The sequence below is a fragment of the Podarcis raffonei genome, chromosome 15, assembly GCF_027172205.1.
Source record: "Podarcis raffonei isolate rPodRaf1 chromosome 15, rPodRaf1.pri, whole genome shotgun sequence".
Taxonomy (NCBI): domain Eukaryota; kingdom Metazoa; phylum Chordata; class Lepidosauria; order Squamata; family Lacertidae; genus Podarcis; species Podarcis raffonei.
This window is the reverse complement of record NC_070616.1, coordinates 24,776,831-24,801,241: the sequence shown is the minus strand read 5'-3', so window position 1 is coordinate 24,801,241 and position 24,411 is coordinate 24,776,831. Positions and strand designations below refer to the sequence as shown.

Below are 24,411 nucleotides of genomic sequence, written 5' to 3'. Positions count from 1 at the left end.
AAGCCAAGTTACAGGGAACCAGGCAGAGGCCTTCTCAGTAGTGGCACCCACCCTGTGGAACACCCTCCCACCATATGTCAAAGAGAACAACAACTACCAGACTTTTAGAAGACATCTGAAGGCAGCCCTGATTAGGGAAGCTTCTAATGTTTGATGCATTACTGTATTTAAATATTTTGTTGGAAGCCACCCAGAGTGGCTGGGGAAGCCCAGCCAGATGGGCGGGGTATAAATAATACATTATTATTATTATTATTATTATTATTATTATTATTATTATTATTATTATTTATGTCCCTTGTCAAGCACCATTCTAGGGCTGGCTTTCCTTTCCCTGCTGCTCAGAATGCCTTCTTCACAGGCAGGAAGTTGCAATCCCTGGCAATTCCCGCCAGAACAGTGGCAATAAGAAATCTATGGCCCTCCAGATATTGTTGGACCACGACTCCCATCAGTCCTGATTGCTGGCTTGGGCTGGTCTGAGCAACATCTCATATCTGGAGGGTCAAAGGTTTCCCACCCGTAAAGTAGAAAAATCAGCCCATGGGGTGTGGCAAAGACCCTTCTCTCTCTGAGGCCAGTGGTGGCTGGTGTTCTTTGGGATTATTGGGCTGGAAGGCAGGAAACTGACAGTAGGTGGAGCCAAAGTTCAGAGGTGGTTTTAAGGTAGCGCAATGGGTGCCATCACACTGGGTGCCGCTCCGCAGAATGCTGTAGAATGGAGTACAAGAGGTGGGGTGGGGAGGGGTGCAAAAACAATTTGAGAGCCCAAAGTCTGCCACTGCAGAGTTAATGACAGACAAGAGACAGCGAATGACAAGCAGAGCCAACTCATTCTAGGCCACATAAAGCACTATGATGGCCGATTAGCTCAGTTGGTTAGAGCATGGTGCTGATAACACAAAAGTCACAGATTTGATCCCCGTATGGGTGCATATTTCTCAAGGACTGGGCAGAGGAGGAATGGTGGAGATCGCCTCCCCATCCTGACCCTTCCAGGGAGAAGAAAGAGGAAGACAGTATAGATTTACAACAGGGGTTTGAGGGAAGTCACAGCTCAGAGGCAGATGAGGGGGGAAGTTGGGAAATCATGGGAGAGCCAGAACAACACCTGGCTGATACGTTGTCGTTAGAAAGCATTCCAGACCCTCCATCTCCCAGAACCCGGCGAGCCTTAAAAGTAGGAGAGTGAAGAGCTCAAAGGGCACATAGCAGCACCGGTAGAAGTGACAAACGAGGAGGTGAGAGAGACGGGAGGTGGAGATTAACTCGGGACAACACCATTATCCAAGAAGCTGGGTTCTATAGCCTCTCTCTGTAAAGTCTGAAATAAAAAAGGACTGTAAGAAACTTTCCCTTGTCCTTATACTTTCCTGGACAACCAGCCAGGAGCTTCTGACAGCATCCTGACAATATTCCTGCATTGCAGGGGGTTGAACGAGAAGAGATGATCCATGGGATCCATTCCAACTCTATGCTGCTGCTTTAAATAGGCATGGCTTCCCCAAAGCATTCTGGGAACTGCAGTTCAGGGTGCTGGTAGGATGCCCCCTATTCCCACACAGAACTACCATTCCCAGAGTACCCTTTGATTGGTTGTTAAACCGTTCCGAGAATGGTAGCTCTGTGAGAGGAATAGGGGGCCTATTCACAACTCTAAGTGCCCTTAACAAACTACAGCTCCTGGGAATCTTTGGGGGTAGCCATGGCTGGTATCCTGATGCTGATGATGTCAGTCAGGGATGACGTCAGTCAGAGGAGCCGATCCTGAACCTGAGGGACTGGAGGTCTGACTCAGTGTGAGATCTTTGCTTCTCTTTATGTGTTTCCAAGTTTACTCACCCAATCTCTACGCTCACGTCACTCAGTTTCCTCCCAACCTCCCCCCACCTGTTTTTTGTTTTTTTTTTCATGGCACAGGGAAAGATTGGCAGCAGATGGTGATAAATTAATGCCACTCATTTTTCCATATGCCTTTTGTCTTCCAGGCAAGGTGGTGATGTTGGGTGAAGCAGATGACTCACAAGGGGATGGCGGCATTCTGCCCATGGAGGAAAACCAGACCTCGGATTCTCCTCCTCAAGTAACGTCCTTAACATATAGAGTTAGACCACATTTGCACCATACATACCACTTTAAACAGTCATAGCTTTCCCCTAAGACTCCTGGGGCTTGTAGTTTGTTAAGGGTACAGAGAGTTGTGAGAAGGCCCCTATACCCCTCACAGAGCTACGGTTCCCAGAGTTCCCTGGAAAGAGGATCTGTTGTTAAACCGCTCTGAGAATTGCAGCTCACGGAGTGGATCTACGCACAGGGGGAAACCCCCGCTATAAATAAGTCAGAAATTAAAACGTTAAAACGAAACAGGGGGAAAGCGCTAAGGGAAATCGCAAAGAAATTTTCTTTGCTCTCCAGCGCCATCTGGTGTTGCATGTTTAGAATACATTCAAAGTGCTGGGGGTTTTTTTCCTAACGTAGCTGAGTCCCGTGAGAGCGGCCTTTGGGGAAGGAGTTCCAAACCAGGGACAGGTGCAGAAAATGGAGAATCCCTTCAGTGTTAAAAAGAAGAAGGCATAAAGCAAAATAAAACGAAGATGTTGATTAGAAAGACTGAGGTGGCAGTCATTTTTTTTATCTGCTCTAAAATTATATTTGCTTCCTTAAGTAAGTCATAGACTGTTCCATATTCCAAAGAAAACCTCTAAGCGGTTCACAGCATCTTAAAAATACCACAAATAAATGCCAAATACAAAGAACGTGGGGGGGAGGGGAATCCACATTTTAGTGCAGTGCAGATAACACTTAGATAAGATTTCCTCCTAAACATAAATAGAAGCTGGAACAACTAACATATGGGGACCCATAATAACTACTAGCAGATCCAAAATACAGCAATGCAACAGAAACAATTAGCTTCACCCAGAAAATAGACACGCATGTGGAACTCTCACTTCTGCTTCCGTCTCCCCATCTTAAGTTTACACCAAAAGATGGAACAAAAGGACACACTCCCCACAGCTCAGTTGGTTAGAGCGTGGTGCTGATGACACCAAGCTTGCAGGTTCGATCCCCGTATGGCACAGGTGCACATTCCTGCCTTGCATTGCAGGGGGCTGGACTAGAAGAAGAAGAAGAAGAGTTTGGATTTGATATCCCGCCTTTCACTCCCCTTCAGGAGTCTCAAAGCGGCTAACAATCTCCTTTCCCTTCCTCCCCCACAACAAACACTCTGTGAGGTGAGTGGGGCTGAGAGACTTCAAAGAAGTGTGACTGGCCCAAGGTCACCCAGCAGCTGCATGTGGAGGAGCGGAGACGCGAACCCAGTTACCCAGATTACATGACTACCGCTCTTAACCACTACACCACACTGGCTCTCTCCCCCCACCTCCCGCTGCTGCCCTTTGATTTCACCCCTTCAGGGATGCCCTGTTAAAGACTATTGCAAAAGTATCACACGAGAAAGTGAAAATTAAAAGAAGAGCAAACATGCAGTGGAAATGGCTGTGACCAGCATGGTAATATAGTCCTGAAGGTGTTGTGGTGGATTAACATTCATAATATGTCACTGCATACATTCAAAGCCATTCCTCTTCAGAAAGGTGGGAAAGTTGCGCTAAGGCAAACTTCACCTGCACAGGTAGCACTCCTGATTCTCCCCAAAGTCATATCGTCTGCAGCCTGAGAAAACAGGAGGACAACAATTTGCATCATGCAGATGTTCTGTAAAACGGGAGTAAGGGAAACATGACTATTTGGGAGTGAACACTAAGGTTGCTTTCAAGCGACCTGTTTGTTGAGCAAGTCTGCAAAGGGGGTTAGGCGACCGCCAGCTAATTATTGAGCATTCATCCTGATTTCAGAGGTGGATTTAGGGGGCGCGGAGCAGTGGTGCCGCAGGAGGACATCTCAGCTGTGATGTAGACTGGAAGGCGAGGGGCAGGGGGATGGTGAACTTTGGTGTCACACAGGGCCCTGCCAAAATCTGAGCCCCCAAAGTCCACCACCACTGATTTGTTTTTGAGAAAGTTAGATGATGTTGCATCAAGTACAGTGGTACCTCAGGTTACATACGCTTCAGGTTACATACGCTTCAAGTTACAGACTCCGCTAACCCAGAAATAGTACCTCGAGTTAAGAACTTTGCTTCAGGATGAGAACAGAAATTGTGCTCTGGCGGTGCAGTGGCAGCAGGAGGCCCCATTAGCTAAAGTGATGCTTCAAGTTAAGAACAGTTTCAGGTTAAATACGGACCTCCGGAACGAATAAAGTACTTAACCTGAGATACCACTGTAACTGTATCCCATGTTTCCCAGGGCATTTTCCTGTCATCTTCCTTCTTGCAAAAAGTTGAATTTGGGGTGCGAGGTGCGAGTGGATTTGTTAAGCAGGAACGCCAAACCAGCTTTAACTGTGCAGCTTAAATTTGCCACCCCATTAAAAATAAAACTTACGGGGGAAATTGTAAGCACTAGATATTCTGGAAAGCGCAGTTACAGTTAGACCTCCAAAATGCATTGTCTTAATTTGCTCAGTTACTATGTAAATTAGCAAGTGGAAATGTGATGCAAATTTGTGCATTGGGTCTTTTATGCTCCTAGCATAATGGCCCTGTGTGGAAACACTCCATTAAGATGAGAAACTCATAGAGCTGCAGGTGGAGTCAGGAAATGACAGGTGGCCCAGCCACCTGCCCATAGGAACAAACTTAAGGGAAGGGCCATAGGTCAGTGGGGGAGCATCTGCGTTGCATGCAGAAGGCCGCAGGTTCAACTCTTGGCATCGCCAGGTAGGGCTTTGAAGAGGCTCCTGACTGAAACCCTGGAGAGATGCTGTCAGTCCCATGAGAAGCGTGTGTTTGAGAGAAGTCACAACTGTTCACTTGAAGCTAAAAAAACAATGTGAAGTGACACCTCAGTTTAAGGCTGGTTTAGGAAGACTTGCGGGATGCAGGTGGTGCTGTGGGTTAAACCACAGTGCCTAGGACTTGCTGATCAGAAGGTCAGTGGTTCGAATCCCCACGACGGGGTGAGCTCCCGTTGCTCGGTCCCTGCTCCTGCCAACCTAGCAGTTCGAAAGCACATCAAAAGTGCAAGTAAATTAATAGGTACCGCTCTGGCGGGAAGGTAAACGGCGTTTCCGTGCACTGCTCTGGTTCACCAGAAGCGGCTTAGTCATGCTGGCCACATGACCAGGAAGCTGTACGCCGGCTCCTTTGGCCAATAAAGCGAGATGAGCGCTGCAACCCCAGAGTCGGCCACGACTGAACCTAATGGTCAGGGGTCCCTTTATCTTTGCCTTAGGAAGACTTGGTTTGAAGAAGGGGGAAGTCCTGATAACGTGTTAGCAAGGGCTTCTTTCCCCCACCCACCACCCACCCCTAGGAAGAGGCAGAAATCCAGTGCAGACATTTCTCCCACCCTTAAGACGGAAATGCATTGAAGATCAAGTCTGCAGACTAGTAGAAGGAAATGGCCACTTTTCTATGAATGCTTAGAAGCCCCTTCTAATTCAAAATGTGTGGTTGCTTGGCAAACTCTGTGCATGCTCTGATGCACTTCCTCCTGTTTCAGTGGTTTTGTGGTGTCCCCTAAGGTTCAGGTACAGGAGGCCTGTGACCCCTCCAGATGTTGGCGTCCAGTTCTCATCATCTCTAAGCACTGGCCATGCTGACTGCAAAGGCTGATGGGAACTGTAGTCCAGCAACATCTGGAGGGTTCCTTATACCTGCCTTATTGGATCTGACTGAAGGCCCATATGGTTCAGCCTTCCTCCAGAACACTGGTGTCCAAACTTTTTTCAAAGAGGGCTAGATTTGATGAAGTTTTTTAGGATTGAAGTTGTTGAGCCTTTTTTAGGATTTTGCCCCAAAGTTGTTGAGCTTTTTATAATGCTGGGCAGGCCAGGTCTTCCTGTTATATACCTGCTAGGATTGGCAGGGCATCTGACCCTCACCTGAATCTCATAGCTCTCCTAACGAGAGTCTGCCCACCAGATACCAGACACGCTACTATTCAAATTAGGCCCCAGTGTTTTTGTTACCATCCCCTTCTCAATTAAGTAATAAATTTTAATCTAGAATTTAAATTCTCAAAACTTTCTTATTTGTTGATTCGAGCAAGTAAACTACTGCTCTCACTTCATTACAAACAGTATTTCTACCTGCAACACACCTGAGCAAACCTGCTCCTCTTCCTTTCACAGATATTTTGTTGCCATTTGCAACTGTAGCTGCCTCTGATTAGTTATCATTTAACTCTTGGGGGAAATAATTAGCGTCACACATCATATGCATGGAAGTTGCCGAACCAATTAACCAGCAAGAAGGATTACTGTTAATAGCACCAGTTTTCCTATAACTTGATATTCCTGGACAGTTTTGATGAACTGCAAAAGCATTTTTGGTTTGCCTTCTGTTGCCACCCTGGAACTTTTCTTTATTAGTGCCACTTTGTTTTGTATGATTCCTTGCAAATGAAGGAAAACAACTTTTTTGCTTGCATATGTTGATAATATAATTTTGGTTACTGAGGACAAACAAGATCGTACAAAAACAAGATTGGGTGCAGGCCTGGCCAGGACATAGGCAACCTGACTGTGAGAAAGGTGACCTGTGTGCGTGCTTGCTTGCTTGATTAACAGCTGTTGGGAACTTCCATGTCAGGAAGGAGGGCAGGTGGGCACCCTATCAAATGACAGGGCAGGAGCTACACGGAGCAGGGCCTTTTCACTGGTGGTGCCCATTGTATGCCTCGGTCTTTCCAGACCTGCTGTCTTTTGGAGCTTTATAATTTAGGAAGACTTTGGAAGAACTGGTTGACAAGTCTTATCAGTTGCTGACGTACTGTATGAGTGGATTTTATTTGCTGCTATTCTGGGCTTCTGGTGCACCAGGGTTTACGATAGAGTTGGCCAGGATGCCAGAAGGGATACAATTTACGAGCTTTCTCCATTATCTACACAGCAGGGGGTGTTCAGTCAACAGTGCAAAGGCTGAGCTGAAGCATTTCCTGCTGGTTACCTGCTTTCAGCAATAGGAGCCAGACTTTGGACATGCCTCCTCTAGAATGTTGTGGGACTACAACTCCCAGCACCCCCTTGGCCATGCTAGCTGCAAGGGCTGCTGGGATTCCAACCACATTCTCCCTATCACTGCAGCCAACTGGAGAGTTTTTTTCTTGCTTTTAGGAGCTTTTAGGGCTGACTGCTGTTTTTAATATTGTATTTTATTTTATTTTTAAATGGTTCTAATCCACACTGGCGCCTCATGGTGAAGGGAGGGTAAGAAATAATATAACATTTATTTCATTTAATTTCACAAAATGTATATACTGAGTCTTGAAAAAGAAAAAAAAAAGACCCAAATCTCAAAGCAGTTTACAAAAAGAATGGGCATCCTCCTCTCTCTTTCTTAAGACAATGAAGTCAAACTTTTGGAGAATCACAGCGGCTGCTGTGGCTGCAGAGACTGGTAACTCGCTCCTGCATTGTTTTTGCAGCATTAGCAGCATCAAAGTTGACCTTTCCGGGGCAAGCCTGGGCAGTATGTATGACCAAGATGATAAGACGATAAGACGGATGTGGTCCAAAGGAAAGGAAAGCAATACACTTGATATCAGCTTGGCTGCAGGAGTTGCCGGGGGAGAAACACAAGACGCCATCCAACAATATAATCACCAGTATAACAATATAACCATCAGTAAGAATAATAACAACAACAATATTAATTTTATTATTTATACCACCCATCTGGCTGGGTTTCCCCAACCACCTGTTAAAAACATTCAGAAAATAATTTAAATCAATGACAAGCTAAAAAAAAAAAAGCTGTTATCTTATTTTAAAAGTGGAGGCCAGGGGAAACGTTCTAGCCCTCTCTGCAGAGGACTAGGAGCTTGCTGGGGTTTTTGTGGGGGCGGCAGGAGCGCCCCCTCGAGGAGGAAGCGTGTCCCGGGGGCCTGCCGGGCTGCAGTTCTTGGCATGATGCTTTTTTCCTTCCTCCTCCTCCTCTTCCTCCACCAGCCCTCCACTTTTAAGAGCACAGCCGGCTGGTCCCTTTAAGGGAAGCTGTTATGCTGGCTGGGAAAGCAGAAACCTGCCTGGAAAGCCCGGCCCAGCAATCCCTCCCTCTCCCCCCCCCCACCTCCGGCCCGCCCTGCTAGCTGGTGCTTGTGACATTCAGCAAGGAGGGGATGAACCTGGAGAGACGGAGGAGCCAAGGCGTCGGGCTGATGGAGCAGAGAGGAGCTTTCCCCACCACCAGCCAGGGCAGGGGGGCTGCTAGGGGGCTGCTGCTTGGCTGAGGAGAAGTGGGGAGCAGGGGGGGCTGGCTGGCTTGCTGGCGTCTCCCCCCCCCCAGCCCAAGCCCCACCACCACCTTCCTCTGAGAGGATGGAGAAGAACGGCTGCAGGAGCTGAGAGCTGCCCTCTCTCGGTCTGCTCTGCAGTCACTTCTTGGCAGCCGGGCTGGTCCTTGCCCTGCCCAGCCCATCGCAGCAGAGCATCCTTTGGGAAGAGAGAGAGAGAGGAGAGCCCAGGACCTCCGTCCATCCCTCAGCATCCTTTCCCTTTTGTCTACAAAAGGAGGGGGAAAAACCGCTGCTGCTGCAAAGAGAAGAGGGAGGGGGGAAGAGAGAAGAAGAAGAAGAAGACGCCAGCACCCACCCACCCACCCCACATGTCTGCAGCTTGGGGGGTGGCGGCAGGCAGGACCCAAAAGCCCCGAGCACCCCAGCAGAAAAGGGGAGCCTGCTGTCCATCACATCCAGACGCGAGGGAGCTGAGCCAGCAATAAAAAGGAAGAGAAGAGAGCGAGGTGAGTCTGAACTAAGGTATTGGGGGGGATGAAGTAGGCAGCATTTTTTGACACCCTCCCCTCCCTCTTCCCTGCTGAAAATCGAGCCCTTTTATTATTGGGGGTGTCCGTCCCCCCCCCATGCATTGCTTGAACTGAGGCTGATGTTGGTGTGGCACTGAGATCAGTGGCACTGGGGGGGTCACTAGAAGCCCTCCCCCTCACTTATAGGGGGGGTGTGGGGCAAGGAAGAAGGGTGTTTTAGGGGGGGAAGATTAATAATAATAATAAATTTTGAAATCTAGGTGAAATCGAGGACCAGCCTGCCTGTCCTTCCTGGATAGCGCAGGTGGAGAGACTGCTCCCCCCCCGCCACCCCCCCATCTCTAGTGCAGCAAACTTTTTGGCATTCCTATTAGAAGGTCCTTGTGTGTTTGATGTGGGGGGCGGGGCAGGGGGGAGAGGATTTATGGTCTGAGTTGGTCTAAGAGTTGCCCTCTCTGCAGGATGCTCTTTTGGGATGCAGCAAATTTGGGGAGACAGGTGGAGAGAAGAGAATGAGGGTGGAATTCTCAGTTCTGGAAAGGGAATTCATTCTGGTAGCATCATGAAAGACTGAGATGAGCTTCAGGGGTGGGAGTGTGTTTTAATTTGCCAGAATTTCTTTCTCTCTCTCTCTAACACACACAAACATCAGCTTCCCATCCTGTAGTTTTGGAAGATTGTGGGGAGGGATGGTGGAAATGTGTGATTATGATGGCTGCATTATGCTGGTTTAAAAGGGTTATTATTATTATTAGTATTATTTATTAGCACATATAAAATATCCCACCCAGACCCAGGACAAGCAATTCTGATGCCCTAAAAATGCCTTCAGAACTTCATTTGTTTTGTTTTCAAATAATTGCCTCAACTAGAAGCCATTAAAAAGAAAATTTGACTAGAGGAATGAGGCTTGCAACTCCCAACTACCACTTCATCCAAATGGAGGGGGTATTTCAGAGATTTCAACATTTGGATTATCTAAATATTATTGCTACCGGATCATTTGCATGTTTTTGGAAGTCCCCACTGATCTTGGTGGAACTTGTCTTCCCAGGAAACATGCAAAGAGCCAGGCTTCACTTGTTAAATATCTCAAATGCAGAGGAAAAATTCGGAAGAGGTGTCCAAAATCCACAGCTGCCCCTCCTCTAGGGGCACTGTTTTGAGATTCCACAGGGTGGGGAAATTGATGAGTTTTCAGTAAAGAGCAGGCAAGATTTACAGGAAAAGGCCTGTTCTTGAATAGATCCGAGATCAGATTGCAAATAAGCAGTGCATCTTAACACCATTTGCTGGCTTAACCAGAAATAAAAGAAATCCCTGAAACATGATCACATGTGGTTTGAAACCTGTGGGGAGAGAGGGTCTTTAGGAGACCAACCCACACCTCTCACCCCCTTTCAGTGGCATTTCCGCCCTCCTCTAAGGAACATTTAGACTAAGAAAAATGTGTGTTTGTGGTATGGGTGCTTTTGTGTTGAGGCCGGGGGCGGGGGTAGATCTTGATTATGTTTTATTTATTTATTGGTGGGGGAGGGAAGGAAAAGGACACTGGGAGAAATAGACAGCGCCTTGTGGTGCTTCTGATGTCAAGGACAGGTGCCAGCACAGCCCAAAAAAGGAGGCTGCTTACTTCTCTGTGCCTCTGTATTGCACAGGAAACCGCAGTGATCAGAAATGTGGGTTAAAGAATTGCAAGGGAGCAGAGTGGGCTGAGCCCAGAGGGGAGGGGAGGGGGAAGAGGAGGGTCCCACCGGCATTCTTCTGCCCACCCACGGGTACACACTTCCCCAGATACCTGTCCAGGTTTACCCCGTAGGGTCCGTTTCAAAATCCAAGCTTCCAGAACAGGGAGAGGAGGCCAGTTCTTGTGGCCTGTCTACCTGCAGCCAAGCATTTTTGATGCTTTGCCTTGAGAGCTGATGGTAAGAGCTGACTGTACCACCCTACCCTGCCTTGCCTGCACACCTTCTCCGCTGCACAGTGCACCCTGTTCCTGCGCTACAGCTTCTTCCATTGTGGCACCTTTTCTTTCTTGCTTTGCCCCTGGATTTGAGTGGCCATCGCTGCATTCAATTCATAGCAAGGATGGAGGCTGGCTGTTGGCGCAGGCTAGGCTAGATTTTCTGCTGTGGCTGCAATCTATGGGAATTGTTCAACAGTTTGAGGCTGGTTTTGTCTCTTCTTTATCTACAAAATCTCTCTCGGGTGCTGGAGGGAACAGAAAGGGTGGTGGGAACGAAGGGCGAAGGCTGGGGAGCCTTTTGGTCATACGCTTGCAGACGCTTGCACAACAGCCCGGCAATGGAATAATTTTTCAGGCACCTGGGTCCATTCGCACATTCAAATTGCTCTTGTGCAGCTGGGCGTTGACTGGGGCTCCTCCACTCAGTGGTTCTCAGATGCCAACCAACATCAAATCAGTACTTTAATGTGGCAGCACCAGTTCTTTGGAACTCCCTGCCGATTGATATTAGGCAAGTGCCTTTGTTCATTGATTTTGACACCTGCTAAAACCCTTTTTGGTTTAGGCAAGCCTACCCAGACATGTAACTATTACCTATGTTTGTTTATTTTGCTAATGTCGATTTTAATCTATATATTGATCATTTTATTGTGTTTGCTGCTTTAAAGTCTGTTTTAATGAATATTTTATGCCGTTTTCTGTAAACCACTTATAGATTCCCCGCCCCGCCCCCGGTTAAGCGGTATATCAATTTTGAAGAATAAAAAATAGGTGCACCTTTGTAACACTCCGCTTCTAATACGAATGATCGCTGTGCTCTTCACCTTATGCCAGCCTTATATCTAACAGCTCACTTGGTCACCACAGGCGACCAGAAATTGCATGTAGGTGAACACATGGTATTTCATGCAGGCTGCCAGAGGAAGAATGGACTGCTCCATTACTCTTCCACTTGGGAGAAGCCCACAAGAAGAAGGTTTCCCCAAGCTTTGCATCGCACACTCTCCAAGTGTCCCTATTTTCCAGGGACGTCCCTGATTTAGAAAAGTCATCCCGGTTTCTGATTTGATCCTGGAATGTCCCACTTTCCCTTAGGATGTCCCTCTTTTCACTGGAGAAATGTTAGAGGGTATGGTAGGATGTTCCTATTTTCATTGGATAAATTTTGGAGGGTATGGAGTTATCTGACTGCAGTCCTGTATAGGGAAGTTTTTTTTAAAATGTTTAATGTTTCATTATGTTTTTATATATGTTGGAAGCTGCCCAGAGTAGCTGGCGCAACCCAGTAAGATGTGTGGGGTATAAATATAGTAAAAATTATCAGTATGGAATGGGACATCCCTATTTTCATCAGAGAAATGTTGGAGGGTATGGAATCACTGGAATATTTTTAATGCCTGCTGTCTAGTTTTTGCCCTGCCCTTTGCCAGTTTGTTATCTGGGTTCTGTGAAGTCAGGTCAAGATGGGCTGTGCCTGGGAAAAGGAGAATACTCCAAGGGCCAGGCAAAAAGGCCTGGATAGCTGCATTCGGGTCTCAGGTTTTCCACCCTGATTTAGGAGAAGCCCTGCCTCTGTGTCGTGGGCAAGATGTTTTCAAAGCGATAAGGGGGAGCTATGGACTTCCTTGGGACCTTTGGTAGGTCACAGCATACCCTCTTGGTTATTTCTCTGCAAAAAAAATGGCCGACGCTCTCCTCTTGTTCTTTTCCCTAGTTGGCAGAGAGGAGATTATGATACCTGGAGGCAGGGTCAGGGGGGGAATTGGGGACACAATGGGAAGCAGGAGACCATTTCTGTTCTGCTGCCTCAGCCTAGGAGCTGGGCCCAGGAGGCAGTAGAAAGAATAATAACAGGAGGCCTATGCATTATTGAAACACGAAGTAAGTGACTGCTGGCTTTCAGACCTCTGGTGCTCCAAGGGATGGGGGCCGGGGGAGGCCATAGGAGCAAGCAGGTGTCTCTCTGTGCAGGGAGGAAAGATGGCCCATAGCTCAGGGGTGCAAGGCAATCAGTCTTCGCCATCTCTGGTCACAAAGATATCGGGAACATCCAGCGAAGCTGAACGCTGGACTGACAGGAGGAAGCCTTTGTCCACGCTTAAACTATGGAAGTCGCTTCCACAAGGGGCAGCAATGGTCACTAACTTGGGCAACTTTGAAGAAAAAATCAGAATCTCCGTTCTTGCAACTTGAATCCAATAGTTTGGGTCCTACCCTCCAGAGCAGGAGAAAACAAGCTCACTCCCTCTTCCATGTGAGATATTTGAAGGTGGCTATCGTGTCTCCTCTCAGTTTCCTCTTTTCTACATTCTTCTTATGTAGATGTAGAATCCAGGGATGAAGAGCTGTCAAGAGTTAGATCATCTATCTAAGAACAGGAGGTGGGAACACAAGAGACTTATTCATTACCTTGCTGTTACTGTGAAATATTTGTAGCTGGCTAGGGGAGAGCGCTGTTGCACTCAGGGCTTCCCATGGGCATCTGAGTGGCCACTGTGAGAACAGGATGCTGGACTAGATGGGCCATTGGCCTGATCCAGCAGCCAGGCCCCTCTTATGGGCTCATGTTCTGGATTTCGTAAGAGAGTGAGTAAGTGAGACACTTCTAGCCCAACAGCTTCCTGATGCCTCCATCCCTTTTTCTGCAGTTCAGTGGCGATGGCCGAGAAGAGCCTTGACCCCGCATGCGTCTCCATCGCCCTGGAGGACACGGTGTGCAATTCCGGCTCGCAGGATGCTCCCCTCCTGACCACCCACCTGAAGAAGGTGGAGAACCACATCACGGAAGCCCAGCGGTTCTCCCACTTGCCCAAGCGCTCGGCTGTGGACATTGAGTTTGTCGACCTGTCGTATTCCGTCCGGGAGGGCTCCTGGTGGCGGAAGAGAGGTAGGATGCACTCCTGGCTTTTGTGCACACGTGTGAATCGGGGCCCACTGCTTTTCCTCTAAGTCTTTCCTTCCATGGCCCCTCGTGGCTCTGCGTGTGCAAACATCTATGCACACGCATGCACACGTGTGCATGTGTGTGCATAGATGTGATGTGCTGGCGTCCCTCTTAAGCAGGAATATAATGGGAAGAAGCGTGTGGAGAATTGTGACTAATGTACCAAACTAAGCTACATCTGCCTCTGAGTCACAGGAACAGCCTGGCCTGCTTACTGGCTAGTTAGGACATATTTCTTGTCTTCTCTTTCTTCCTGAATGCGAACTGGGAGGCGTCAGTGTTTGCTTAAGTGATATAGGAAAGAAGACCTGCAACAAAATGTTGCAGCATGGAGTGTTCTCATTAGTTGGGACACTCCCTTCCACCACCACCCCTGCCCCATAAGTCAGCCACCATTGCATGCCCACCAAGCATGCTAAGTCCTCATTAGACTGCTGTTTTGGGGTTCCCGCCTTGAGGTTTTCTCCCTGTCCAAACTTTTTTCAAAGAGGGCCAGATTTGATGAAGTGAAGGGCTGTGGGGGCTGACCAAAGTTGTTGACCTTTTTGAGGTTGTTTGGGGATTGTTTAGGATTTTACCCCAGGGAATAAACTGCCACAGGGGCCAGATTAAACTGATTGGTGGGCCGGATTTGGACATGCCTGCCCTATAGTTTTATTGCGGGTTTGCTTTTTTTCAAACCTTGGTTTTTCTTTAAACCAGTTGAGCATGGGTGGCGCCATTTTTGGCTACATAAGCATCAGCACTTTCACCTGAACTTCTGAAATCGAGGGATGGTTCCTTATGTGCAATGGAAAGAGAAGGGACTAGAAACTGAGGATGGTGAAGGGGGGGGGGAATTGGCAAAAGCACAGCTGCTCACTTTTGGAACCCTTCAAGAAAGAAGATCTTTGTGAAGGTTCAACAGCAATTAGAGGCATTATGCTCCCTTGTAAAACCCGCTCGTCTCTTGCCCAGTTTTCTGGGAAAGGAGACAGCAACGTAGGTGATGAGAGAATTTAGACACTTTGATGGATTTGCTTGATAGCTTGAATCTAAGGTCTTGCAAGCAAGCCTTACAAGACCTTAGCTATCACCTACCTGCCAACGCCAGTGGATATATTAGCTTTTGTAAACAAGGTTGTTGGCAATTAAAGCTGCCATCTTGTGCACATTTAACTTGGGAATAAATCCCACTGAACTCAGTGAGACTTACTATTAAGTAAATCAAATCATAGGGTTGGACTGTAACCTAACCAGTAGCTGAAATGGCTGGTTCAGTGCATAGCACTTTTCATCTTGTAACCTACCCCGGGACCTCAGGGTGAAGGGTGAGATGATGATGATGATGATGATGATAAAATCCAATGGGATCCATCCAATGAAACTGAAGGATGGGAGACTCAGGACAGACTAAAGGAAGGCCTTCTTCTCTCAGCGCATAGGGAAGCTGTAGAATTTGCTACCCCAAGATGTAGTAATGGCTGTCAATGTGGGATAGCTTTTAAGGGGGATTAGATCACTTTAAAGGGGAATTAGACAAATTCATGGAGAGTAAGGCTATCAGTAATGACCAACGGCGGCTGCATCACCTCTAGTATTAGAAGCACCATGCCCTCCTGTGGCACAATGGGTCACAATATCTGGCTGTCAACTGGAAGGTTGGTGGTTTGAGCCCAGCCAGGGATGGCTGTGGACCGGTTTCCTGCCTTGCAGGGGTTGGATTAGATGATCCTCGGGGTCCCTTCTAACGCTACAATTCTATGATCAGCAACTGTTGGAGAGGGCAGTTAAGCTCATATTCTGCTTATGGGCTTGCCACAATGGTTGGCCATTGGGGTGGGGAGGATGCTCTATGAGGAACATAGGACACTGCCTATCAGACCATTGATCCATCTACCTCAGTGTTGCCTGCACTGACTGGCAGCAGCTCTCCAGGCATTTAGACAAGGGTCTTTCCCATACCTGCCTGGAGATGCAGAGGATTGAACCTGACACCTTCTGTGCAGAAGGCAGGTGGTCTACCATTGAGCCATCCCCCTTCCCCTAAACGGCCCCTTTGGTTTTATCCTGCTACAGGTCTCTTCTAATGTTCTCATGTGTATTGTTTTTAACACTTGATTGGAAGCCGCCCAGAGTGGCTGGGGAAACTCAGCCAGATGGGCGGGGTATAAATAATAAATATTATTATTATTATTATTATTATTATTATTATTATTATTATTATTATTATTTATTAGTCCAAAACTGTCAGATTGTTCCTCCTTTGCCATTTAGCCAACCGTTTGGGGAGCAGAGACCCTTGTTTTGCATACAGGAGGTCCCCCAATTCAATCCTTGGTGTGCCTTGTTAAAAGAAGCTACGCTCCATGTACATTACAGATTTAAAGAACCATAATGCCACTTCAAAAGCTATGGCTTTTGCCCAAAGGATCCTGGGAGCTGTAGTCTGTTAAGGGTGCTGGGAAACCCGCAAGCAGGACCTGAGCATCCCATTGACTGGTATTCAGAAGCATTTCTGCCAGTGGCCACGGAGGCAGAGTATCGCCATCCCGGCTAGCAGCCACCGATAGCCTTCTCCTCCATGAACAGAGATGGAGTGCTACAGGTCCCCAGCCCTTGATCCACCTGACCCCTGTTCCCACACAGGGCATTTTTGCACAACCCACAATGGCGAGAGAGGCCCCACATCCCATGAAGTTCCAGAGTCAGGATTTCTGCCTCTGGGATGGGGACTCCCCACCTGAAGGCATGCCTTGTTCTGCTCCGTCTCCCCGAAGATCGGAGGCCTTGATGCCAGGCAAGAACACGTGACGATAAGGAGATAAATTTAGCATCTGTTTCCTGCCCCAGCCACGGGCATCTTTCCCTCTCTTTCTCTGAGCTCTCTGGGGAGCCTGCTCCTGCGTAGGCGGCACCGTTGCTCCGCGCATATAAATCAGTGCTGCAGAAAGCCGGGGGAGGGTTATGGCAGGTGGGAGGTGGTGGCTTGCCTTAATTAGCTCCTCTGCATGGAATGCCAATCACCAGGTCCCCCCCCATAGCAAAGCCCCCAAAAGAAGGCATTTTCTTTGGAAAGCATAAGGTCAAGAGCACGCCAGCATGGGGCAGCGCCAAAGGGTGCTGAGCTCAAGGAAGGGAGCATTGGGAGCACAGAAAGCTGACTTATACGGAGGTCACATCCACACTGTACATTAAAAGTGTATGATTTCTCTCAAAGAATCCTGGGAACTGTAGTTTGCCAGGGGGTGGGAATCAAAGCTCCATGGGGCAAACTGTAGTTCCCATGATTCTATTTTTTGGGGGGGAGGGGTGAAGCCTTGTGCTTTGAATGTATGGGGCAAATGCAACCAGAGTCAGACCATTGTTTCATATAGCTCGGTATTGTCTATGCAGACCAGACAGTTACTTTCCAGGGTTTCAGCCATGCTGGCGTCTTCTGAATGCCAAGCAGATGGTCTGCCACTGAGGATTCGTCAACACTTCTGCTTGTCCCATGCTTAAAAAGCACAGGTCCAAGCGGTTTTGTCTTTTCCACGCTGTTCTCTCCCCCCCCCCCGAAAGCCTGCTCTATATAGTGCTTAATCAGAGCACACAGCAATCCATGGGAAACCTGGTTGCCATTTACTTCAATTCAATGCTAAAGAGCAGGGTAGCACCACCAGGGAAGCACCCAAAGTGTGCATGTGCGCGCACACTCTATTCAGAAGCATGTTGTTCTGGGGAACCACCTGTTAATCCTTATCCACTAGTGCAACTTGCGTAGGCGACCCCGTCAAATGCGCTTCCTAACCACGCACGGTACCCCAACAAGGGCTTTGATCGCCCTCCTGGCTTGGCCACTCATCCAGGACTGCAGACAATAGAGCAGTAAGGAAGTTGCCCCAGTGGCTGACAGTGACAGGCTGCCTTTCGCTTGGCAGGTCACAGCTTGCGCAATCCTGCACTCAACGGTTCCCCCCTCCCGTCCCCGAATGTTTATCCCATTGCTTCAGCTTTAGGGAAGAGGGAAGGGATGGCTTGATAGACAGCGGCCAGTTCTCTATCTGCTGAGCCCAAAGGAGTTTGGCTCTGCCTTAAGCCAGTAAGATCCAGGTTAATCCTACTTGGGATTGACTTTGTGGAGCCCTTGAAGAAGCAGCTTCCTCCACTGTCCCTGATAAACGCTGAGTGTCAGCTGGGTCCCCTCTCTCCACCTAGCCCGGGTCAAGATATCTGGGGGAGATTTGACCCCTTGCTGCACTCCATCCCTAAGGCGAGAAGGCTGGTGGGAATAATTTGCGTTTTGCGTAAAAAGCTTGCCTGTGCTTGCCTTGACGGTTGTATGACCCCCCTTGTCCATGCTGTGCTGTGTTGCTTTTTAGGGCAAAGGCCATAGCTCAGCGGTAGAGCATCTGGTTTGCAAGGAGAAGGTCGCAGGTTCAACCCCTGGCAACTCCAGGTTAGGGCTGGGAGAGACTCCCTGGTCTGAAACCCTAGAGAGGTGCTGCCGGTTAGTGCAGGCAATACTGAACTTGGTGGGCCAATGGGTTCGAATCGGGACAAGTTCCTGCGTTCCTGGAAGAAGTCCACTGACTGCACCCTGGCAGCTCAGTCAGTAGAGCAGAAGACTCTCAATCTCAGGGATTGGATTTGATATCCCGCTTTATCACTACCCGAAGGAGTCTCAAAGCGGCTAACAATCTCCTTTCTCCTCCTCCCCCACAACAAACACTCTGTGAGGTGAGTGGGGCTGAGAGACTTCAGAGAAGTGTGACTGGCCCAAGGTCACCCAGCAGCTGCATGTGGAGGAGCAGAGATGCGAACCCGGTTCCCCAGATTACGAGTCCACCGCTCTTAACCATTGGGTTCGAGCCCCATGTTGGGCAAAGGATTCCTGCATTGCAGGGGATGGACTAGATGACCCTTGTGGTCCTTTCCAACTCTACAATTCTATGATTCAAGCCAGGGGTAGGCAACCTAAGGCCCGTGAGCCGGATGCGGCCCAATCGCCTTCTAAATCTGGCCCGCGGGTGGTTCAGGAATCAGGGACGGTGGACCGGCCCACGGCTGAAAAAGGTTGCTGACCCCTGATTCAAGCACTGCTGCAACACATTCTCCTCAAGCACTTAGGAAGCTGCCTTATATCTCGACTCAGACCATTGCTCCATCTGGCTCAGTAGTGTTTGCACTGACCAGCAGTGGCTTTCTAGGGCAGGGGTCAGCAAACTTTTTCAGCAGGGGGCCGGTCCACTGTCCCTCAGACCTTGTGGGGGGCCGGACTGTATTTTTTTTGGGGGGGGAGAACGAATTCCTACGCACCACAAATAACCCAGAGATGCATTTTAAATAAAAGGACACATTCTACTCATGTAAAAACACGCTCATTCCTGGACCGTCCGTGGGCTAGATTTAGAAGGCGATTGGGCCGGATCCGGCCCCTGGGCCTTAGTTTGCCTACCCATGTTCTCAGGCAGGGAGAATTCCTGACCGTCTCTGGAGATGCTGAGGACTGGACCTGGAATTTTTTGCATGCAAAACCACTGAGCTTCAACCCTTCACCCGAGATTGCGATTCCTGCACACTGCAGTATGCGTGCAGAGGAACGTCTGAGTTGCACTGATGGCAGACTCCCCCAGCTGCAAGCAAAGACCCTTGTCTGGATTAGTGCAGAGCCCCCTGGGGAAGGAGGGGGTAGAGGAAACCCATCTGTGAAAGGTTTGGGGGAGGTGCTCTTTCTTTCTGGGGGATCAGGCACCATCAACCAGACTCTGGTCTTGGCTGAAACGAAGAAGAGAAAGCAAACCTTGCAGAGAAGAATGCCCTCACTGGCATTGCCTGAGCTGAGTTAGATTTGCAGCAGCTGAGCTCAAGGCAGGCGGAGGTTACTGGCAGTCAATGAACTTGAGTAACCACACTGCTCTGCGCCGCAATCGTATCTGAGTGGCAGGCCAGCGGCATCTCTCTCATGCTGCGGGGGGAGAGAGTCCTTCCTATTTTTTCCCTGGGTTTTCTTGCAATCGCTCGCAGATTAAAATCTACTGGTTTGTTGTTTTCCCTTCCCCCCCAGTCCACCTCTTTCCCCCTTCCCCCTCTTCAAAGAGGCATTGCCTGCATGCGTGTAGCTCAGTGGTTCTGTGTCTAAGCTCTGGGGCTTAGTCTGAAGTATAGGGGTTTGCCCCAGAACCTGTTTTCAGTGTTGGGGCTCAGCTTTGCCGAGGAATGGGGGCTGGGAGGAAGGAAGAGCTTTCTTCGAGGATGTGCAGAGCGGTTTCCTTATGGCACCGCATAGCGACAGACATCTGGGGGGTTGTTAGAAAAGAGGATTTGGGGCAGGCTTTTGCCCAGGTGACAAATCTGTTTAGGAGGTTCATGGGTGCAATATATGCAGCAAGCAGTTACACACACACACACACACACACACACACACACACACACACAGAGAGAGAGAGAGAGAGAGAGAGAGAGAGAGAGAGAGAGAGAAAGAAAGAAAGAAAGAAAGAAAGAAAGAAAGAAAGAAAGAAAAAGATTTTTTATTGTATTGTGGAGTTACTGTGAAATGAAGTGATAATGAAGTGAATTTCTTACCTCCCCTTGAAGTGCCTTGATTCAGAATGGAAATAAATACGGATCCAGATTTCCAGTCACACACACACACACACTTCAAATCCAATTTCACTGATTTTTTTTATTATTGTTATTATCTGTTTTTCACCTCTACATTCTCAGCATATGAGAATGGCTTGGGTGGAAATTTCCCCAGCTTGTTTTCGCAGGGTTACTGTGCCAGGATCCCTTCAGAAGTCAAGATTAGCGAGGCAGAGAAAGAGGTTTTAGAATGCAGGGGATGGGATCTGCAAAAGAGAGATCAGATTAGGTGGATTATAAATCTGCCATCCTCCTAACCTACTGGACTTCCCTAGCAAAATGCTGGCAGGGATATTTGTGCTCAAATGCCCTTTCCTTCCTGTTACGTGGCATGACTTCTCACTGAGTACAGTTCCTTGCGCAGAGGTGCCCAACCCACCACTGATACAGTTTGTCATTGAAAGGCAGTCCTGGGTTTCAGCTGTTAAAATTCCAGATACCATTTCAAACATGGAACAGGCTCTGGCAAGGAAAGCTTTCCTAGGCAAACTCCTAGAATAGTAATAGATCCCTTTCCAGCCTGGTCCCCTGCAATAAGCTTTACTCGCCCCAGGTGACCAGTTGGGTGACTGTTAATAAACCTGATATAACAATTATTGTGAAAACATGAAAATATTTGGGATTGTGTCTTTGATAATGTTTCCCTCCAGTCCTGGGTTTCAGCATTCCATACCCTTTAAATGCCTCAGGTGGGGGTTAAGGGTCTCTCTTTATAGCATTTTGGTTGGATGGGTGGAAACCCTAAATTTCGTGTTATTTTTTAATTCAGCCCTGCCGTAGTGAGCATCATCTTTTCGAAATAGGTCAAAGGCAGGAAAACCATGCTTGGTATTTGCTGGAATTGGCAAACTTATTCTTTATTCCCAGTGATGCTTGTGGTTTGGGGTTCGTTTTGCAAGACAACAAAAGCGCTGGGGCAAATATTTCCAAATGTCAGGGCCGGCCTCAGCCACCAGAACAACCTAGATGGAGTCTGAGTTTGCCGTTTCTTCATTCACCTGCCTTGCAGCTGTGTACCTCATCCTGCAATTGTGCTCTTACTCCCTCACCCCTTATACTCGGGCCCCTCTGCCTGTATCATCCTCTTTCCTCCCCACACGTCTTCCCCTTGTGCTTTCCCTGGGCAGCCATTTTGCCACTTGCAAGGGGTTGTGGGAAAGCACATCCCAGTTGCTAGGCAACCGTAGGGCCGCATAACACAGCCTGGACCACAGCACGCCACCGAGAGCTGGCGCACTGCAGAAAGTTGCTTCCATAGGAAATAACTTGAGCTAACTCGCGGCAGTGAGCCAAGTCACATAAAGGGAGGAAAAGGCACAAATTTCCTTCTTGTCCCCTGGCGCAGTTAGTTGGTGGCTTCCACGTTACATACTTTGGTGCTGCTGATACACTGCATTTCCACCATCGACTGGAAGTGGAATTAAATGGCTGGTTTGCAATGCACTTAATATAGCGCTATTTTCTACAGCAGTGCTTCTGCCAAAGCCCATCTCTAATGTTTGCTCAGAAATAAGTTGCGTTCAGCAAAGTCTCCAAAGAACTTAATTAGAAGCTTCCTCTTTTCAGCTTCTGTTACTTTTATCAGCTTCCCTTCCATGCAGGGATGGGATAAATGATTGATTGCATCTTAATGCTCCTTAATTGCCACATAATTAGTCAGTTTCTGTTCACCATTGGGGGAGCGTTAATTTCTGATTTCCTCTCTTTTTTCATTCCTCCCCCTTTGATTGTAAAATCCTGCTATTTCATTTGTCAACTTTGCCATTGAAAGAGGGTGGGGTGGGGAGGATGACATCAGTAATTAAAGTTTCCTCCCCACAGGGAACAAGAACTGATTAATTAAGGGGCAATTGATTAATCCCCAGCCACCCTGAAAGGAAGCAATCAACAGGCAGAAGGGGCAATCAGGACATTACTACACTAGGACCTTTGAAACCTCAGTAGAGTTTTGCCTGACCACAGTGGACAAGCTGATGCTGCAGTTGTGCTTTATTGCGAATTAATTGCCACAAATCAAGTCGTGGGGTTGGGGAGAAGGGAGCCACACAAGAAGAACATGAAATACAACAGACTGGCAACAACCGAGGGGCTCTATTATGGGATGGCTGCTCCTCAGATGTGCATTTATTTTTTGCATCATCCTTATGGCATGTTTGGCATAAAAACACTTGTCTGTATTTCACACATATCCCCTTCTAATCCAGATTTACCCTTTCCTGGTGAAATCTGACAAATAAATTGTTGCAAATGGCCTGTTTGCAAGTTAAGTCTTTAAGCCGTCTGGTTGTTAATAAAAAGTCAGTAAGTTCAGGATGGCAATTCCAGACAAAATGCCAAGTGTGGAAGGAACTGTTGTTTGATCAATGAAGGCAATATTTGTTGAGAATAGACACTGTTGCTACCTTCTTGGCCCTAACCTTTGACAATCCATCGGGAGTTGAGAAAGGAGAAGACAAAAGCTTTGGAATCCAACAGAACTCTTTGTTGGGCAGGAACATGGTAGGCTTGTGGAAGAGCTCTGCGTAGCTTCAATGCCCTTTGCGCTGGCAAAATGTCGGCCTAGCACAGTAAGGCACCTGCTTAGCAGTCTTGGGCAGCAGGGACTCGTGAGCTGGAATGACTCATTGGAGGTCCTTAATTCACAGGTATATTCATTGTAATAGCAACAGGATTGATAGGAATCATGGGTGTAGCCAAGGGGGGCAGGGGGGCAGCTGCCCCCCACCCAAATCAATACAAATCTGAGGTTCAGTCCCCCTAACAAAAGCCTGCCCCCAACATCAGATATCCTGGCCACACCCATGATAGGAATGTCTGCCTGTCACTCTCTTTAATAGAGAGTCCTAAACACATTTACTATGGAATATTCTGAGTAACAATGCAATGGTTTGTACTGTTCCCTAAACCTCTGTCTTCTCAATAAGCATTCACCTCCCTCCAAAACTACAGGTGTATGAGTTTGGAACATAGAAAGCTGCTGTATACCAAATCAAACCGAGCTCAATATTGTCCACCAAGCTCAATATTGTCTACACTGACTGGCAGCAGGTCTCTTAAGAAGAAGAGTTTGGATTTGATATCCCGCTTTATCGCTACCCTAAGGAGTATCAAAGCGGCTAACAATCTCCTTTCCCTTCCTCTCCCTCAACAAACACTCTGTGAGGTGAGTGGGGCTGAGAGACTTCAGAGAAGTGTGACTAGCCCAAGGTCACCCAGCAGCTGCATGTGGAGGAGCAGGGAATTGAACCCGGTTCACCAGATTACGAGTCCACTGCTCTTAACCACTACACCACACTGGCTCTCTTAAGGCTTCAGAGTGGGTACCTTCCCTGCCCTTGCTGGGAATGAGGCCAGGGATTGAACCTGGGACCTTCTGCATGCTGGGCGCATGTTGTACCACTGACCTATGTCTCTTTCCCAGTTCCTTCATGCTACAGACTCTCTCTCTCTAAAGGGATGACTTTTCTTTTTATTTATTTATTTATTAAATAGTAAATTTTATTAGTATTTTCCACACAACAACAACAACAAAAAATAACAATACACCAAACACAAAAACAAGCATATAAAAAAATCCAAATCTTACAAATTAATAATATAAACACTAAAAAGGAAAACAAATATTGACTTCTACCAATGACTTTTCTAGAGTGACAACCTGCTGCTAGTCACATGTCATTAAACTTCTCCAGCAAGCAAAAAAGAAAAAGAAAAAAAGCTAACGCTAATTGGACACTTAAGCCCTTAGTAATGCTAAGCACGATTAGCAGATGCTCTCTGCATGTTGCTGGGTGTATACTAAGCAGGTCACTGTCGGACATTGATCTGGTGGGTGCAAGTAGGAGTGACTTTGCCAGGTCTTCTGAGGCTCAGGGGAGGAGCCTGGGGAGAAGTGGGTGGAGTCTCAGTGTGTGGGTGGAGCTTAGTGAAGGCAGGAAGCCTTGGTGGGCCAGCAGACAGAGCAGGGGTAGGTTTGATGGCTCAGAGGTAGAGCCCAACTGAGCTCACGTATTATTTGTAAAACACCTCACATCACATGTGCCAGGCGCTGTACAGGAA

The 24,411-nt window shown here is 47.9% G+C and overlaps 1 protein-coding gene across 3 annotated transcripts in view; it reads left to right on the top strand.

Annotated features, from left to right (window-relative positions):
* The first annotated feature begins 8,015 nt into the window (after window positions 1–8,015).
* ABCG4 (ATP binding cassette subfamily G member 4) overlaps window positions 8,016–24,411 on the top strand; it is a 39,813-nt gene continuing 23,417 nt past the window's right edge. For 2 of the 3 annotated variants that reach the window (XM_053366835.1, XM_053366836.1), the window contains exons 1-2: window positions 8,016–8,812; window positions 13,451–13,689. In XM_053366835.1, the coding sequence (XP_053222810.1) occupies window positions 13,461–13,689 (229 nt within the window). In that variant the 5' untranslated portion in view covers window positions 8,016–8,812; window positions 13,451–13,460. The remainder of the gene's footprint in view (window positions 8,813–13,450; window positions 13,690–24,411) is intronic. The other variant, XM_053366834.1, reaches the window with a different exon arrangement.